The following is a 20,101-nucleotide window of genomic DNA, read 5'->3' on the forward strand; positions in this document are numbered from 1 at the left end:
TGATTTGTTAATTAAAATTGCAGTGCTTTAACAGTTATTTACATTTCTTCTGCACTCTTATAACTTGTGCTTTTTGGACTCAATTTATGTTCCATGTAAATCTGTGTGATCTATTTAAAACTTGCTGTCTCCTTGGCTTCATCAAATTCCTTTTTATATATACAGGTGTGACTTAGAAAATGCTCCTTCATAATTTTTGTAATTAGATGGGGGACCTTGCTGAAACTTCACAGGAGGCTGATGAGACTAAAGTGAGTTTGGGCTTGTTTTGTTTAAAATATGTGTATGAGGGTAGCAAGAACACAGAGCTATTAACAGAAACTGAACAAGGAATGAGTTACAATGCTTAGCTTGGCTGTCTTAGGAGATTTAGTGCCCTTACATTTCATTCCATTTTTCTTCATATTCTTAGTGCTTCCCCATATATACTTGACACTGAGCAGTCTTGCAGACAGGGAACAAGCCTGTGGAACACAGTGGGGTCTGGCAAGTCTCTGTGTTTCCACAGAATACTGGAAGTAGACCAGTGTACTCTATCTTTAAATGATCCAATTTTAACAGTAACATAGCTAAACATATAGCATACACATCCTGCAGCCCTTGAGTGATGGAAAAACTAAGAGCTCTAGTTTAAAATGAAAAGATCTTTTTATTATTGTATCAGTAATAAAACAGGGACAGAAGCATCAGAGGACCTACTGTGATCTGTACCATGTCTTGCAGTCACATTAGAAACAATCTGTAAATCAGTTTGACAGGTTTCATCAATTGGGGCAATATATGCTGCATACACACCCAGTACACATGTTGAAAGGAATGTTCAAACTGCCATTAGTTCAAAACCCATTCTGTTTTTTATAGAATGCAGTGAAATCAAGTGGAAGAAATAAAACACCATCAGTGAAAGAAGGAGAGGTAAACACCAGCTGTCAAGAGAAAGGTAACATGCACTTGGCATTCAGTTTGTAAGCTGAGTGGTGTGTACCAGGAAGAACACCAAAATAAAGCTTTTAAGGCAAAATACATTATAGATTCTTACTTTTTGATAGTGGGCAGGGCTGCAGCAGGACAGTGGCTCTTGGAGACTTGCACTTCAGGTTCAGGCAGTGTTACAGAGGTGACACCAGTTGGCCCCTGCCAGGGACAGTTCACTTTATCCCCAGACAGCTGTATCTGTGGGGCAGCTGCAGCTATTGCTATCCAGTTTTGGAAAGAGGAAGACCATGGGTTATAAGGGGGTTTAAATGAGTGTTTGGTCCAGTTCTGTGTCTCACCTCTGAGGTTCAGCTTCTTGGATTTAGGTGTTTAAAGGTAGTATCTTTGTTCTAGCTTTTGCACTTGCCTAATGAGAGACACTTTTCATCACCTGAGATATGTTTCATGCAATAGTTACTGATTACTTAAAAAAATTTTGAGATTTGATATTTGTGAAGCAAAAGGAAAAGTAATACTGTAACTGAAATCTTCTTTATTCACAAGCCACATGTAACCCAGTAATTCCCCCTGTGAGGTTCCATACACAGCATGAGCATTGTCCTTCCCCTTTGTCTTGCAGGGACTCACCACATACAGGGACTTCATGGAAAAAAAAGCAGAGTTTAACTTTGCTCCTCTCAGGAGGACAATTTTGTACTCATGGAACACTTTTCATATCCCAGCTTCAGTGTGATCCAGAATCTCCGAGATCAGTGATGATCTTGGGACAGTAGAAAGCAGAGATTTTTGCAGGTGCAGTGCTGTGATCCATGACTACCATGACTGGTATTGTAGTACTGGTAGTTTACCTTCTTCATTCCAGAAATTTGGTCACATTGTGCTGAGCAGCTGTGGCCTGCTTCGTAGTCAGTTGCCTCAGGGGGGTTGCTGGCAGCCTCTTGCAGGAGTACAAGAGGCAAAACAGAACACAACCCATCCAGCCTTAGCTTGTCTTCACTGAGAAGCTGCTGCCATGGCCAGTGGGGGGTTTGGCTTTTTGTGGATAAATTTTGTTTGCCCTCCTTCCTCCCACCCCTATTTAAAAAACAGCAGCTCAATAGCACAGCAGCAAATGCACATTAATATCAAACAGAATTTTCACTACCATTTTCCTATTAACATAAGATGTTAGAATGTAAAGTGAGCTGGATCTGCGCATGGGACCACTCTTGCTGTTAAAGGCTTTAGGCTGGAACAGAGCCCAAAATTCTTAGAAGAAATCCAACATTTCTTGATCAAATATTAATTACATGCCATATAGAATTATATATTTCAAACAAGTTTTATAAATAAAAAGCTAGGCCCTTCAAACCATCAGCAATATTAATTTTGGATTTAAAAGATTATGAAAGATAACCACATAACTGTGAATTAGAAAAATACTGGCCTAGGTTGCATAAAAACCATTAAATAAATACGGAAAGTTTTCACTATGAAAATTCAGTGACATCGCACTTAAAAAAGCCATAATGAGTTAAAGGTCCCTTAATGACACTCAGATTGTGTTTCATGAATCACAGACACAGAGGACGTCAGATGGCCCCAAAAGGTGACAGACTGGGTTCATACAGTTTAACAGCAAGTACTGGGGGTGTGTGCTGCTCCTCCACGCCATTCCTGCCTGCTGCTCCTGCCTGTGCCAGCTGCACACCCTGGGACCCTGCTCCTCCAGGCTGCCCTCTGGCCCAAAGCCCAGAGGCTCCTGTGGGAGGTGCCGTGGCTGGCTCTGTGTGTCCGTGTGTCCGTGCTCAGGCCAGCGGGCTGGGTCCGTGTGTCCGTGTGTCCGTGCTCAGGCCAGCGGGCTGGCTCTGTGTGTCCGTGTGTCCGTGTGTCCGTGCTCAGGCCAGCGGGCTGGCTCTGTGTGTCCATGTGTCCGTGCTCAGGCCAGCGGGCTGGGTCTGTGTGTCTGTGTGTCCGTGCTCAGGCCAGCGGGCTGGCCTCGGGCTGGGCTCCAGGCAGCGGCTGTGGCTCCCAGTCGGGCTGGAAGAAGCGGATGTCGAATGTCCGAGCCCAGTTCTCGAAGACGCGCTTCTCGGTGAGGAAGCGGTGGTGGCTGCCCTTGCGGCCCCGCTCGTGGGAAATGTACATTGTGCACTCGTCTGGCCCCAGAGGCTCGTAGTAGTGATAAGGTACTGAAAGATGATTAGGATCCCTGTGGAAAAAAGAAAATAGATGGAAGCCCAAGATATTCTTTCTTGTTGATTGAAAAGATGCTATCTTTAATGAACTGATGGGCTCAAATCCACTTTTCCTCCCAGTTAAACCATGTAGCTGGTTTTTTTCTTGCATATCTAATACATCAGAATGGGGCAAAGGAGTTTTCTTTGCTTTTTCTTTTGCTCTCCTTTAATCCTCTTCCTCCCAGCTAAATGAAGGACAGCAGTAGCTCAGAAACAAGGGAGAGTGCTGGAGGGCTGTGTTACTACTATGAAATTTGAAGTAAACTGCTTAAAAGAGATTTAAATCTGGATTGTGATTTGTTAAAGGTCCTGCAGAGGTATTTCCTGAACTGGGGAAGAAAGAGGAGATGACAGATGGAGGTGGTGATCTGTGTCACGTCAGCTCAGCTGAGCGTTCCCAGCATGCTGCGCGAGGTTCCGAGAGCACAGCTTCAGTGAGAGCCTGCTCGCCAGGTCAGTGCTACAGGCAGCTGGTGCTGGCATTTTAATCAAACATCTCATGCACAAATTAGTTCTTTATTTTACAACAGTAGTTCTCATGTATCTAAGCTAAAAATTAAACCAGTTCACCCATAGTATCCATCTGACCTTGTGAACCCGTTCACATTTCCCAGCGGGAGATGAGTGACTCGTGGTGACACACTGGATATGCCAAACACCAATTAGATACTTAGGATAAAGTTCATTTTAGCAGTTCTGACCTCAGTGTTTCCATGTAACATTCTGTAAATGGCACATCTGTATTATAATAAGCCAGAGCAATTCATTCTTCTTTTATTTTAATCTCTACCTATACCCATGATGGTTTATTACTTTAGGCATGGGCGTTTTGGGCTGACAGGAACTCACACTCTCTCTGTGTCATAAATACTAAGAGAGCAAGCTATCCCAGACAGAATTACCCAATTGTATCCCTCTCTCCCTAATTGCTACCAGCTATTTTGCTGTAGCAGAAAATTTTCCAGTATCAGCATTTAGTGAAGCCTTGGAGCTGTGCTGTGTTACAGCCTGAGCTGAACAGGACCCCAGCACAGAGCAAGAAATCTGATACAGACTCAGGGCTGTCAGCTCTAATATACAGTTGATTATTTTCATTTTGAAGAGCTAATATTTAAGGTCACTTTCAATTGAATGCATCCACAATCTGTCAGTAGTCTGTGCTGGTCATTATTTTTACTGTGTAATTCTGTCACCTACGCAATTTTCTAATTTTTCTTATTTTGCCATTATCCATATTGTATATGCAGAGTAATGTATGATATTGCTGCTGCTTCCCATTTGTGCCTTAGATTAACGTTTTAATTCGATCAGTCTGCCTTCCTTATAACACAACATGGTGATCAATCTTACAAGACCAGAACAACAATAAAATTACATTTCTAGAATAAGATGGATTCTAAACTTATTAAATATATTCTCACTGGAATACATAAGAGTGAAACAAAATCCTTCATCACCTCACCTACAGAAAATGCATTTGTAATCTAAAGCTGCCCTTCATGTAGAAATTTATTATTTGTAAACTACAACTATTAGAACTCAATCTTCAATTAATTTTTCACTTTTTTGATACATTGGACCTCTTATTGTTGCTTAAATGAATAATTGGTATGGTTACTATAAATGTAATAGGATACATTTTCATGTGACGTGTTTTTGTTAAGAACTACTAAACAAATAGGCCTGTGCCTTTCACTCAGACTGCTCCTCCTTCTTGCACTAAAGCTGGATTTTATTCTTGGGTCCTCAACCTGTATAGCTTGGTATAAATTTACTGCTTTAAAGTTAGGATTAGTAAAGTTGAAATCATATGTCCAACAGACTTGGGAAAAATGCAGCCCCAGTTAAGGGGCAAAGTGACCCTCTCAGGCTGCAGGTCCCTCCAGGCAAGGTGGTCTTGAAGCCAGGGATTCCACATTCCATGGAAGGTTCTGAACAATACCAGTGTTTCCTAAGTGGATGTCCCCAGCTGCTGGCAGGCTGTACCAGGTCACTGCATCCTGTGCACCATGCCACCAGAACCAGCCCAGAGGCACCTGGTGCAGCACAGAGTACAGAGGGCCTGGCAGGGGAGAGGGGCAGGAGCTCAGTGCAGGCAGCCTGCGGGGTCAGGCCTCGTGTGCAGCTCTGCTGGCTGAGCTGGGGCTGAGATCAGGACAGGAATGGGGACTGCTGGCTGCAGACCTCTCTAGGAATACTCTGCAGCTGGCTGAGGTTTTAAAGCTGAATTCCAAAAGCTGTCTTTTAGATTTGGAACTCTGAAGGGTATTTACATAATGGAGGACCTTCTCATTTTATGGGAGTTCTGGATTCCCCCAGATTGCATGCTGGTAAGCTTTGGATTTGAATTCTGGCTTGAGTACACCATAACCCAAATTAACTGTGCTGTGTTATCTTCTAACTCTGCAATTAGCTTGTGTCACCAGCAAATGAAATGCATGAGTAATTTCTATAAGGAAATTGCTTGCCACCTCATTTATTAACATTAAAACAGATGCTGTTTTATCACTGACTGATACTGGACATTAATCAGTATTTTGTCAGACTCTGCATGCATATTAATAGCACAGCTGGGAGGAATCTCTGGAAGTTCCTCTGTAAGATATCCTGAGCTTCCTGCCAGCACAGCATCCATGGAAGTGCCTGTACCCTGCCAGTCAGCTGCTGTTTGCCACTTGAGTGCACATTTTCCCACAGATGGTATCCACCTACAGCAAAAGCTGGAGGTACAACACAAAAGAAAAAAGGCAAGGAAACCAGGCCACCCCATACCACATTCTGGTCAGCCTCTTTCCTTAGAAATGAAGAGCCATACTTAATCAATCCTCTAAAACTATAGGTACTGACATACTTTGTAAAAGAATTCGTATTTTGATGTGTGAGTAAAGGGTCATTTATATGGTGAGTGATGGGCAAGATGCTGTGTCAGGACCATGAAGATTTCTAGATAATCTTTTGCCTTCCATTCCCAGGATCTCCCTTCCCTGACCTCCATAATTAGTCCTGTCTTCCAAACCATGTATGCATTTTGTTATTAAGCTAATGAGGTGAGGCATATGGACCAAAGAGCAGGACTAGCTCACATACAGCTTACAGTTTCTCATAAGCTCCAGCAAATGTAACCAGCAACAACTGCTGCTTTGCATTTGATTAAAGGAACTGAAAGTGGAGAGAGAGAGAGGTAAGAAAACACTAAAGTATTTCAAATACCAATTTTCAGGTGAATTATCATGAAAAATGACCTGGCAGTCAAATGAGGATTCTTACAGGAAAATTATCTGGTTCAATAACTGGAATGAAAATTACTCATATTAGTTAAAATAAGGCTCAGAATTAAGTTTTAAGTTTCTGGGAGTTCCAGAATGCCCATGAAGAGGAGAAGAGTTAAAGAGGGTTCATCTCACTAACCTCCTGAGTTTTCCTTGTGTACAGGAGTACCCTGAGACCTGCAGGGAACCAGCCTTTCTGTCCCTGCTGCCGTAATGCCACAGACAGGGGCTGGAATTCCTACAAACTCACTAAGGCTTGTCTTGTCCTTCCCAGCCCTGCTGCTGAGCACCCACAAAGGGAAGCAGCAGCCCTGCAGTGCCTTCAGGAACTGCTGTGGTATCTGGGCACCACTGTCAGGCTGCTGCTGAAGGGAGGCAAGAGGAGAATCCATCATGTCCCAGTTGAGGAGTGAGTGCTGTGCATGCAGGGCTGCCAAAGGGAATTCTGAGAGGGAAGTGCTTCCCATCTGGAAAGGCCTGGATTGGATCCCTGGGCACTGGAAAAAATACAGCAAGATGTATAGCTTGTCTGTCTTGGGACAAAAGAGTGAGTGAGAGGTGTGCACACTTCAGAGAAATGTTTGCAATGTGCATGGAAGCAGAAGCTTTCATCTTATTACAGAGGGCACAAGGCAGCATGAGAGCAATATCAAGCCATTAACCCTTACTACAGCATAAATCTGTAGCAAGCAAAGGGGCTTGAAATTACTTATAGCTTTGTGGTAAAGTACTAGAAATTTAAAATAATTAGGACACCAAGTCCAGTTCAGCTATGAAACTCAGTGTCCAGTGAAAGTAAATAAAAATGAATCTAAAACACCTTGTTGCAAGTAATAGTGACAAATCTTCTAGTCTCTGTTCCAGACTCCTTCACTAAACTATTTTTTCCTGCACGGGTGCAAAGCAGTTTGGTTAATGATCTTAAGCTAATAATTTGTAGCAGAATCAACAGCATGAGATTCCTGGTACCTTTGAGGTGTCCTTCACGTTACAAATGTGACACTAATTTAGTTCCATGACAGTGATCACCACACTCATTACTTATTCCACAAATTAATACTTAAAAATGAATGGGTATCTATCTGCTGAAGTTATAAATTTGGTGATACTAATTATGAACAGAAATAAGATTTCTTGGTGGTTTTTTTTTCAATCTTAATGATTCTTTATTTGCACAGCAAGTAGAATACCTTCAACATCTAGCACACACACATTTCAGTTGTTTTGTTGGGACTTTTTGTTTTGATTTTTTTTATTTTAATAATAGATTCTTATTCTGACTGAAAACCAGGAAATATGGCTTAGAATTACAGGATATTTATTTCTGCTATTCTGTTCTGTTGTCTTATTTCTTTGAAAGAAAGCACTGTTTTAACTTCTTAATGAGTGGCTGAAGAGCCAGCTAAGAAGGTTAACTATATTTATGGCAAGAAACTCCTTTCACAGATCTTCATGGACAGCTTCTTCCAGGCATGGCAACTACAGTTTCCCCCTTCATTCCCTGAGGAATCAAGCTGAAGTAAAGACATTTCATATTACTTTGATTAAGAAATGACCTTTTTACAACCAGGTGTGTGTACCTTTATGTTAAGATTTTTTTTATGCAGGCTGTAAGAACAATTACATCTTTCACTGGCAGGACTGATCTACAGCCTTTCTTGTGTTATAATTTAAGTCCATTTGATTTCAGTGTATTGATTCTATGAAAGCCTTTCATATGCTCTCAGTGACATTTTTAGTCTCTCTCAAAACAGTTTGTTTGGGTTTAGCTGGCTTTTTTTAATATGTATCTAAACTATTCTGACTTTGTCTGAAATGTAAGGATTACACATTATTTTGCAGTAAAATGCTGTCTTCTGTATTTTTAGATCATCAGTTTAAGAATTACTTCCATGTGCCATGGGAATACAGCCCCTTCTGGAGTAAGACAGACCAGCCACTTACAGAAACTGAAGCAGTATGTGTTGGCCAACTGAGATGACAGAAGAACGAGATGCTGTGGAAGGTATTTGTTGTCTGGCATATCTGATCTAGTTTGCAATTTTCCTTGGAGAATTCATGCTGAAGTCTGGCAGTACATCACAGCATTTATCATCAGTATTTTGTTATAATTTGTAGAAATTCTCACAAAGTGGAGTTTAGTGTTGACATTTTATGCTGTGATTTCTTTGGGGATTTCTACAACGTGCCCAAGGCAAATGCAGATTCCTGAACAATCATTGTAAGTGCTCAGAGGAAAGTCAAAGCAGTCCCATTCTTGGAGACTGACCCAGCACTGCAGCCTTGCCCTCCCTGCCCCTGAAAGGCAACTGGAATTACCCCATGAACCACACTTGAGACAGATCACTACTAGAAAATTTAAGCAAGTACTTTTTGGTGAGAGGGGTTTGTGAGCAGGTGATGAAATGCTGCACTGAGGCCTCATTCCAGACTGGCTCCAGCTCTTCCCAGGTCACCCAGCAGGACAAATGGGATCAGCACCAGCTGTGGGCAGGAACCACTCAGTGCTGGGCTAGTGCTGGGTGGACAGGTGAGACTTATGTCAGCATCAAGATTGCTGCTGTAATACAAATTTGTCTGTGTTCATACTGGTACCTAGTGGCTAATGCAATTTTGGTCTAGCACTGGAAGTTCTGGAGCCTCTCCCTGCGTCACTGATCCACAGTGGGAAAAGCTAACCATGAGCTGGGTCCTGAGCATGGCTGGAGGCAGAAGGGGGCTGGAAAAGGGCACAGGCTGTTGTGTGCACAGCAGCTCCCACTGGCACAGTTGTGCTGCCTCTGCCTCCTGTGACCCACCCCTGCCATGCCCACAACAGGATCACAGCACTGATTCTCTGGGGCCAAATTCATGGGACGGTTTCCTGGACACCATTTAGGAAGCTGCAGGATTGGCATTTGCGTGACAGAGGTACAATAATGTTAATTTGAGTTGCACAGAAAGTTCAATTTAGAAACTAGTCACTGAGAGAACACTGTTCCTCTATTAATTTGGGGGGAACTCGAAAAACAAATTAAAAGTAATGTTTTCCCGTACTTCTTTCTTCAGATTAATTTCATGCCAATTATTCCATTACTTTTAGCTGATAAATATTCAGAGACTAAAAGAAAGCAACAAGATGGATTAATTCTCCCACAGTACAAACAAATTTTTAAAATATTTTATATAACATAATTAAATGCTGTTTGTTGTTTTCAGAATGAGATCATGGGGCATCTCATTAATTGCTTTAAGAGGACTGAAGACTTGTTGCAAAAGAAAAAGATTAAAAGATTCAGATATTTATCTGTAACATTAACTTTGTTGGCTAATAATGGTTAGAAAATAAATCCTACCTGCAGAAATCCGGTGGCACCATGCCATAAACATTTATCCTGTCACAGAGCTCTAATGCGATAGTCATTGTGAACCAGCCGGTGCTAAGCCAAGTGTTGGATATCTTCCTGAAAGCAAAAACATAATTAAGTTTCTAAGCTGGCAAATAATTCTCGAGATTTATTTATTTATTCATTCATTCTGAAGCAATTTCTCGGCATTTTCTTCATTCTTGTAAAAGGCTTTGAAAACTGGGTAACCAAGACTCCTTTGCTCGTCCATCTTTTAATGATTTTTCTGGTGCCTCCTGTCAGTGGAGTAATCTGGGCAGGAACTTTCCTCGCTGTAATTAATTTTAGGTGACCCATTAATATTTAGCTGACCTTCTGACTTGGTTTCTAGAAGCTCCCAGCCTGGGGAAATCATCCTAGGAACCACCCCAGGTGCCATCCCTGCCCGAGGGGAGCCTGACAATGGGAATGAGAGCGATGGCAGGGAGCCCCTAAGGCAGCACCTCTCCTGCCTTCACTGCAGGCTGGGACATGGCTTTAAAAGAAGCTCAACTGATCCCAGTATAAATCAGGCAAAGTAGGAGATACCAGCCTGTAACTGCTCACTGATGTAAGGGATTTAAAAGTTGTGTTTAAATTTTGCTGTATCACAGGTTCTTATCTGCAAAGGTTCACTCAAAGGTCTCCTTTCAAATGGTATTAAAGAATAAGACAGGAATTCTCCCTAATGGCTCCTCACCCAGCTAGGAAAGTCCATCAGGAAGAAGTTGAGGCTTGTGTTATCTGCAGCCCAAAGAGTCCTCAGATCCCTGCTGACAGCCTGTCACAGTGACAGGCTCTCCCTTCATCTCCTACTAAAGCTGAGGCACCAGGGGAGCAAGTGCAGGCTCTGGGAAGGCCTGGGCACTCTACCTGAATGTATTAATGTAGGACCTACATTAATCCCATTCCCCCACACCTCTATCTGCCAGATATCTGTGAAACTTGATCACAGCCCCCCAAAAAAGCACAGCAGAAAACATGAGATTCTCTTCAGAGAAGTCACCAGGAAATCCCAGGTCCTGGCCCAAGTTCCAAGGCCATCTTTTACAGTTTACCCAGTGATAGCAGGATGTGGAACACTCTTGGAAGCAGGGACCTGAGGCCACGAAAGCCACTGCAAGCAAGTGCCAGCAATCACTAACATCTAATTCAGCTGACAGGAGCCACCACACAGCTTCCAAGCTAATGCTAAACAAGCTGGTTCCAAGTAGGTCACCTACAGGGCAGTAGGAGGAGATGTTTTGAGCACTGTCAGATTGAGGAATGCCTTGTACCAAGGTTTCCCATTTCCTCAGGGAATCAGACTACTACAAGGAAAAAAAAAAAAAGAAGTGGTGGTGTCTGTGCCAGCTGCTTAAAAAGACACTTCTAAACATAAGGGAATTCTTTGACTAAATATGCCTGGAGGATGCTGAGGAGCCTAGGTAATTTGTCCTGTCCTTAGTGGATCACCTGGTAATGTTTAAACTCTCGAAACACACATTTTTACTGCTCCTGACACACAGACTTTCAAGCTAAGCTAGCATTTGGAGAATGACATGTTATAAGCATCTCATTATTTCCAATTATGGGGCCTTATTTATTTTCTGACTGTGCACTGAAGCTTGGAGGGGGTGGTGCAGTTTGTCACAATGTCAGAGCTGGGTCATAAGCTCAGTGGAGGTCTTTAGGCACAGTAAAAATATAAAACAGTAAGAATTTTTGGCTCAAAATTATTAGGAAAAAGAATGGTAGGGAAAAGCCTAAAAAATTTGCTTCTCTGCCACCTGAGAGTTTATGAGCTCTGAATCACTAGATAATTCAGGAACATGTTCAGGCTAAGAGTGCTTTGGAGCTTGCACAAGTCCACTGTTCCAGGTGCCCAACACTTACATTCCAAAACCAAGGGAGCAACTGCAGCCAGACATGACCAAGGCTTTGCCCAGGGCAGGACACCCAGCTAGGCTCTCTGCTTAATTTTCTGGGTTAGCTTCTTTTCTGCTTACACACACTTAGGCTGTCATTTAGTGCTTTCCAAAAATAGGAAAACAACTGAATATAACTAAACCGGCTTAGAAGCTGAATAACCAAATAAAGATTCAAAAATTCATTCAAGTACCACTCTGCCCTCTTTAAATACCATGTCTGTAGGACAGCAACACAGAAACAGGGTTACGGTGTCTTGCATTTCCTAAAAGATCTGAGCAAGAGTCCAACAAAAGAATACTATTTTTATACCTAATCAGCAGTAATGAGAGAATATGAAGAACTGTCATGTGCTTATTAGGGGAAATTATCAGATATTCTTTTATATGATGAACTAACACACTGTGCTGATAATTCTGTAGTGCACACTAAATTACAATTAAAGGCCTTTCTGCTCCACCAGAATCTCATTTATAATCTCTTTGGAAATACTCTTCCTGCAGTTATTTCATTTATGCTGCTTTTATCTAATTACTATAATATTGGTTCTGAATCGTATTTTCTTAATGTACCCTTATTCAATTATAAAGTTATTTTCAAGTACAGTTACTTTATAATGCCAAATGTATTGCTCTGCAGCCTTTGTCTTTCACCATGCTATTTAACTGGCAATGTTTTCTGAAGGTTCTTATTAATTTCAAAATATTTTTTTTCCAAAAAGCACAATACATCCAGTTACCTTTCTTCTCATCATTTTCAAGATGGAAATTAATAGTCTGATTCTTGCAACCTTGCAATCATGCTTCTCTCTCCCTCCTTTATTTTTTTGTAGGCACGAATGTCAGGAGTTCAGCAGAAACCCCCAGGGAGCAGCAGCATTCTGGGCCTTACAGTGTTCTGCTCCTGCCCCCACAAGTACCTGAACTTTTTCCCTTACAAATTATTTCCTATCCAAGTTTCTTTTCATTTTCCCTTTCTTCTGTGCAGCTTATTCATTTATTTTCATCTCCTGTTATAATCTTCTTAGCCCTTCAAGTATGCTGTCTGTGCCCTCTAAAGGAGTGGTTCATTCAGAGCAGAGCCTGCAGTTTATTAAAATCAACAGGGCCTGTTCCTCAGGCTGACTTTTGCTGGCATCTGAGTGCCCTTGATTCACTCTGAGAGTTCCGAGTGCCCATGACTGAGTTCACTATAAACTTGTTACAATGTCATTAATGGCTCAAATGCCTTGAGAATATTTCAGGACGTGAGCCTGGTGCCTGTGCAGAAAAAGAAATGCTTCCATCACACTCACTACAGGCCTCTGGCTCTGGATGGGTGATGCAGAACCAGAAAGAGCAGCTTGCCTGAAATTGCACAGCATGTGGCAAAAAAAGAACAGGATGCTGGCAGTGTCAGGGAAGGAAGGAGACCCTGGCTCCCCATGGCAGAACTGAAGTTCTGAGAGTGAGGCACGAAGGGAAGCTGTTCCTCAGAACTGGGAACAGCACGTGATCCTGCCCTGGATCACCAAAAGCACAGTCCAGGAAAGGAGCTGGCAGTGTGCATTCCTTGTGTCCAGGGCCTCCCCCTGGGGCTCATGGTGGCCAGGTTACAGTGCAGTTTGTTGGCTTCCATGCCTTTGTAAATACTGAGCACACAGATAACCCTCTGCACATTGCTTGAAGGGCTCAAATGCTTAATTCACCTTCTCACTCTGCTTTACTCTGGAAAAGACAAACACATCACAACTGGCAAGGTATCTCCTCTTCTTATCCTTCCTTCTTGTTCTGGCAGAGACCCAAATATATCAGTTGGAAGATGAAGAGAAGAACCTTTAATGTTACAATTTAATGTTACAAAACTGACCAAGTTACTCTGTGCTCTGGTTTGAGCCTGAGTCAGCCACAAACTCAGATCTGCTATAACTGAACAGAGCTCTGCAAGCAAACCATGTGGGGTGTGACAAAGGCAGCAAATGCCAAGCAAACATTGCCTTCATCTAAGAGGGTACAACAGTTTCCTCTAACACCGGTTCTGCCTTTCTCATGTAGCCCAGAAAATGAGATCTGTGCTCGAGTCCACAACAGGATCGATCCCTGTTAAAGCTTTGGTGTGTGTGTTTTGTATTTGTAAGGTAGAACATCTGACTGTGAGTTACTGCACAATAAACCTACCCCTTCATTTGTATCTAAGTGGGGAACCTGTGCCATTTTTACAGCAGCATATTTAATAAGAAAAAAACAGAACTTCATTAAAAAGAAATGTCTTTCATTCTGGGAAGTCTTTAGTTTGAATGCCCATTTTCAAATATTATATGTGAAAATATTCAAGTACTGCAGTGGGTCACTTACTACAAATTTGATTTGAAGATCAGCCTACAAGTCTCATAAACAGTCTCATAAAGATGTAACTATCATAATAACTTTCCATTTTCCAGTTGCAAATGTAAGATGAACTGTTCTGAAGCACCTAATGTATGACTAATGTTTATTTGTTTTACAAGAAGTTTTACAGCTGCAATGTTCCAAAAATGCTTAAATTCAATAAACAGCTATTATAATTCACTGAATGGTGGCATTTCCTCTATAAGAAAACATAACCTATCCATTCTAATTTTTCAGCGTCAGTGAAAAAAAACTTTAATGTATATTACCCCAAAGTGAGATTTAAGTAGTTCCTGCCTCCTTGACTCCATAAACATTACATGCAGACTCTGGTATTCTAGGCTGATGAGGCAGTGCTCCATACAAATCATTTTGATGCGTATTCTTTACTTATGTTACCAGTGATGTTATTTGGCATGTCATGCCACATTTCAACTCACGAGGCAGAGGATTTAATGGGCAGGATTGTCCCTCTGAGCAGATCTGAAATTGGTATATATAAACTGCATTATTTTACTACTCTGTGACATCCCCTAGGTGTACCCATGTAAGTTCTCACCTGTCTTTTCCAGTCTCCCGTTTAAAAAGGTCATCAAACTGAAGCATCTTGTGGCGAGAAATCATGTACACCTTTAACTGAGGCAGTATCTGGTTCATCAGCTGCAGGTTATTGTACACCAGGCCTTTGCCATCTCTCCTCATGTAGCTGCTGGGGCCCCAGAAGATGAACACGGCGCCGTGGCTCATGTTTAAGAGTTCGTTGCGGTTGCGGAGGATCCTCTGGATGCTGGAGTGCGCGATGACCCGCAGGCTGGTTTTGTTGCCCACGTCGTTGCCGTAGCCGCGCGTGGGCGCGTCGTTCATGCGGATCACGCACTCGCTCTCGTCGATCCTGCGGCCCTGCCGGCTCCCCAGGAGCTGCCCCGAGCTGGTGACCAGCGCGCAGCTCCTGCAGTGCATCCTCAGCGGCTGCAAAGACACACAGTCAGCTGCAGGCATCTCCCTGTCCCTGCACAGCTGTGCTTTACACCTTCATGGTGCATTTCACAGCAAAAACCTCAGCAAGGTGCAGAAATCTCTCTCTGCAGTCTGCCCAAGTAGCTGGGGCCCTGTTACTGTACTGTGTTGGGGGGGAATATGGGGTAGATGTACAGCCCTTAGAGTTCCTCTGTGGAGCCAAGCCCATTGTGTAAATCCTCCTTTCCAGCGCTGCTTCATAAACACAAATAACAACAGCCTCTCTACTCTTCCCAAGTACTTAGGATTGTCCTTCCTCCACTTGCTATAACAGCTATAATTACAGTATTTTTTATTTTTCCACTTCCTTTTTTTTTTTGGGAAATAATAAATCCTAAGTCTTCCTAAGTTCCTGTGTTCAACCCTGGGGTCAGGACATTTTGCTACAGGAAGAGATTGATACCCTGGCCCAGTGCTTCCCTGCTATTTCCAAGTTACACCACAAGCACTGTGGTGCTCTCGTACCTCCTTTATGGTTCAACAGTCAGAGCTGGTCAGTAATGTCTGTGTGTATTCTACATGACAGTGAGTTAGTGCACTGAACTTTTGCTACCTTGTCAGGTCATGTTTGAAAGTTACTCAGTAAAATGGAATGGGAGGTGCCTGTTCAGTGAGTGCTGACCTAATGGAAGCAGAAGAGTAAAACAAGCTTTCATGAAAATGAAAATGCATGATAAATCATGTTACTGAAGTATGCCACCACCACAGGTATCAATTATAGAGGAGTATGTCACTATCTACTGCTCAGCATGAGAACTAAAAGGTGCAAGGGTTAACAGTATTCCCAAAGTGCTACTTTCTAAGAAGAATACAATAAATTGTGAGGCAAATAAAAACTGTTTGAGGGTGTGCTTTGGTAGCCCTCCAGGAAATAATATCTTGCACTTGGTGTGCATCTTAGTGTCTTTGAAAAACAACAACAACAGCAACAAAGCAAACAAACAACAGTGACCACCTACCCCCTAAAAAAAACCCAAACCAGCCTAACAAAAAAACCAACCAAAACCATCAGATAAACCCCTGGCACAGAGACTGAACTGTAGTTGCTCGATCATTCTGATGTACTCATATACAGGTATCCAATGACTACATCAGTCTGCAGTGAGGCACAGCTTAAAACTCTAAAGCTGAAAAGGATGCATGATGTAGGTTTGACACAATCTCAGGCCCCTGTTTGAAAATGCTTTGGCCCTGAGTACTTGATGAGTGTGTTTTACTGTAGTAATTAGTTTTAATTTTGAAGGTATTAAGTGGTTACAGTTACAGTCTGAGATTCTTTTATTCTGTGAGACTAGCTCATGAATGCTTAATGCTTTTTAATTAAAGAAAAAATAAGAAAAAGCACACAATCTGCACAGTGATTCTACCAGTAAGCCTTGTATTTCCATCTCCCCCAATAAACATCCCTTTCACATCTGTGGACTATAATCCAGAGCTAATGGTATGGGTGAAAATGTTCATGCCTTTGTGAGCCAAGGTTCCTAATGTAGCATTTACGTGCATTTTCCTTTAAGCTTTCGCCTGCCACTTTGATAAATTACCTAGTGAAAGGCTCTAAGGTGAACTAGCTGCTCCACCACCATGCTTGGGAAAGCAAGACAAGGTGTTAATGAGGTTAAAGGAAATGTAGTCAGCACCAATGTTAACTCACACAGGTTTGAATATCCACATAGCAAGGCATTTTCACCTAAACAATCTCTGCTGGTTTCTGGCCTACTGAGCTCCAACTTCCTTCTTCTTTTAAAAAAGCCTGCCACAAAATCCATCAATTGTTAGGAAACAAGGGAGCAGAGCTGTAGAAACTTGGGGAGGGGTCTGAGGCTACCTAATGAACATTAACACCCCCCAGAACATCTGTCCCAGATCTTGTTTGAAACATGTTCCTTCTGGGAAATAGTCTTTAGAGTGGAACAGTCAGGTATTCCCAGCCCCCTCCTGAATGATGCATGGGGGCTGAGCCCTTGTAGCTGCTCCAGGCAAGTCATTTTCAGTTGCCTCACTCAGATTCCTTCAGCTGAAGTCTACAAAACTCGCACCTAAAAACTATCAGAGGAATTCACAGGGAACAGCACAACATTCTCACCCCAGCTGTTTATAATGCTTTGACAACAGTGAGAGCAAGAGGGGAAATGCCATTGGCTGTAATATCATCTCACTGGGAGGCAGCGGTGGCACCAGAAATGTCATCTACTTAAGCAATAATAATGGAAGCACAAGGCAGTTCTTTGGGATTGATGACCAGCTGGAAAAAGTTGATGGCCTGAGAATAACCAGGGGCCATTAAGCCAGAAGAACATTAACTCCACAGAAAACGCTGTTACAGTAATTATTACAGTGATATTTTGGGAAAAAAAAGCAAAGTGAAAAGAAAGCAAACCCCATGAAATATGAGTTATATTTCAGGAGCCTTGCTTCAAAAGGGAGAGGGTGAGAGGAAGGCGAGTTTTATAGCATCTTGTTAATTACTCTGAAGTGTAACATATCATGCATGTAAAAGCTGCTGACATTGAACGTACCCATTGTTAATCAGCAGCCACAGTTCATGTGTACCTGAACTCCCTGGACAGCTCCTTTTGACAGGGCAGAGCACATGGCAACTGCTGCAACACAGGTCAGGCACTTGGGCACCATGAACCAAGTACTGTCCAAAAAATTGCCCAAATCACCTCTCAGTTCCAGTCATCTCAAGACACACATGGAGAGAGGGAGAACCGAGGTTACAGTACAAGTTCACAGAGTGGAGCCCCAGAAGATGGCATATCAGCTGGTGCTTTTCAAGGATTGATGGGCTATCCCGAGGGAATGAAGGCAGCAGGGGAACTCTGTCATGGGATAAACCCCGTAACAGCACCTTTGTGCCCCTGAGGAAGCACAGCTACAAGTATTCCCACAGGCCAAACTGACTCCTGGCAACTCCCACTCCCAGAGATTAGCCCAGAAGTGCTGCTGCTCTATCACAAATCCCTGATTTGGTTAATGAAACAAAAAACAAAGCCATGGTTGTTTCTGTATTTTCCAATTTGAGGCAATTTGCTCTGTTATTGACTTTAAAATCTACATTGTCCAATGATCGAAAAATGTTATTTTCAGACACTTTAATGCTCAAGTGCTCAAGAAGAATAAATTGAAAAATGTTCTTCCTGATACAAAATAAGTTATTCTCAGATATAAATATTTTCTTTGTGATGAAATCAATTAATTTTTTTTGCTTATAGAAGTCTCTTGATTTTAAAGCCAAGATTTAGATAAGAAGACAGCTCTCTCCAGTAAAATCACGAACACTGTAAAACACACTTTTTCTTATACTGAGTCCTTAATGACCTACTTTCAAGACCCCTGGGTTCAGATCGCTCCATTGTCAGTAGCGTAAAAATTTCTGTTCTATAAATAAAAGCCAGAGTATTTTATCTTGGCAATGATGACCTGGCCACAACAACAACAAACCAAATCAAACCAAACAAGCAAACCCACCTCCCCAGAAAAACCCAAACCAAAACAACAAAAATTGACCTGCAGTGAGAACAGCTCACTACTGAGTTCAGCAGAAAAAGACCACGTGTCAGTTCATGAACACCAGCATTCCTCATGGATACATCTGGAAATATCACAGATGACTTCAGAGTGTATTGGGAGACAAGAGATACCATGAAAGTTAAAGAATATCCAAATTTGTTTTGGATGGATACCCTTTAACGAAGCACTTGAGACAAAGTGCAAAATGTTTGTCTTGCACTGCAACACCTCTACTGTTGGCCAGCTCTCTCGTGCCAGAGCTGGGGCTGGGGGCTACAGAGCTGCTCCTCTCTGCAGGAACCAGCCACTGAACTGCATCCCTGAACCAACAGCCTCTCTGCAACAGCTCCCACACCGACTGCACAAGTAAAAGCACTGGTACAAAGAAGACTGATGTACAGGAAAGCAAATCTGTTCCCATGTTCAACTGAAGTAATTCAGTATGTTAATGGTTGAAAAAGCACATATAAACCCTGTAAGTGCCGGTCTTACCAGTTCAGGAGAAAGTGACCTTATTCCAGAGCAGCCTTGCTTTCCTTTTGTTACAAACCAGGCGATTTCTTTGGGAGGAGTTTCATGTCTCTTCCACGTGGTGCCCATTGTGCCTGGCCTAAGCACAACAGCTTGTGACACTCACTGTATGTTACCTCAGTGTTTGCTTTGTATGTTCCTTGCCTTGTGCACAGAACTTAACATTTCCTACGTGATGCTAATGAACCCTGAGTTCACACCATGTTCATGGCCATTTGTTACTTATGGCTTGCCCTTGATTGCTGCATCATCAGCCACCAGCAAAACCACTAAATATTTAAGGCTTTGCCAGTGACACAATATTTTGTCCTGACAGCTTAAATTTTTTTAACTTTCTTGTAGCTTTGAGCAGCTCTTTGGTTTCTCACAAGCTGCTGGCTGGGAACCATTGCTCTGCCAGGCTGGCTGCTCCTTCCCAGTGCTCCTCTCCCAGAGGCTTGGAGGACAGTCCCCTGTCACAACTATATCCCAAGCTGTGCAGGAGCTCCAGCCATGGCCAGCCCACTGCTGGCACATCACAATCAGCCGAATGCTCCAGCACTGGTCAGCCCCTGACATTCTGCACTGCCCCAGCTGTAAAGCTGCTCATGCCATTATGTCCATCCCCCATGACAAGCTACCTGTATTGTTTCTATCAGTGTGCCTCCTTTAGTATTTTCCCTAAAAGACTGAATACTGTAAGGCCAAGTGTACTTTGAGAGATTCCCAACAACCACCTTAAAGTAGAATAGAAACGCTGAGGCTTCACATTTGCCAAGTAACTTGTGTTGTGTGAGCCAATGCAGCGAGCTGTGGGGCTCGAGCTGTCTCATCACTGAAGCACAGCTGTGCACTTCAGAAGTGATTTCCTCAATGCAAGGACTCTGGGAGACATGATCCCAGGAAAATCATGCAGGTCCCCTGATTATTTTTGGTTTGTAATACATTGATGGAATAGTACTTTCATAATACTATGAAAGGAATAAAAAAATTAAAAA

At 42.5% G+C, this 20,101-nt stretch overlaps 1 protein-coding gene across 1 annotated transcript in view; it reads right to left on the minus strand.

The window, feature by feature from the left end:
* Positions 1-624: 624 nt before the first annotated feature.
* Positions 625-20,101, minus strand: part of ST6GALNAC5 (ST6 N-acetylgalactosaminide alpha-2,6-sialyltransferase 5) — a 67,498-nt gene continuing 48,021 nt past the window's right edge. The window contains exons 3-5 of the mRNA XM_064719955.1: positions 14,623-15,032; positions 9,760-9,867; positions 625-3,127 (exon numbers count right to left, since the gene is read on the minus strand). Of these exons, the coding sequence (XP_064576025.1) occupies positions 2,896-3,127; positions 9,760-9,867; positions 14,623-15,032 (750 nt within the window). The 3' untranslated portion in view covers positions 625-2,895. The remainder of the gene's footprint in view (positions 3,128-9,759; positions 9,868-14,622; positions 15,033-20,101) is intronic.

This window comes from Zonotrichia leucophrys, chromosome 8, assembly GCF_028769735.1.
Source record: "Zonotrichia leucophrys gambelii isolate GWCS_2022_RI chromosome 8, RI_Zleu_2.0, whole genome shotgun sequence".
NCBI lineage: Eukaryota > Metazoa > Chordata > Aves > Passeriformes > Passerellidae > Zonotrichia > Zonotrichia leucophrys.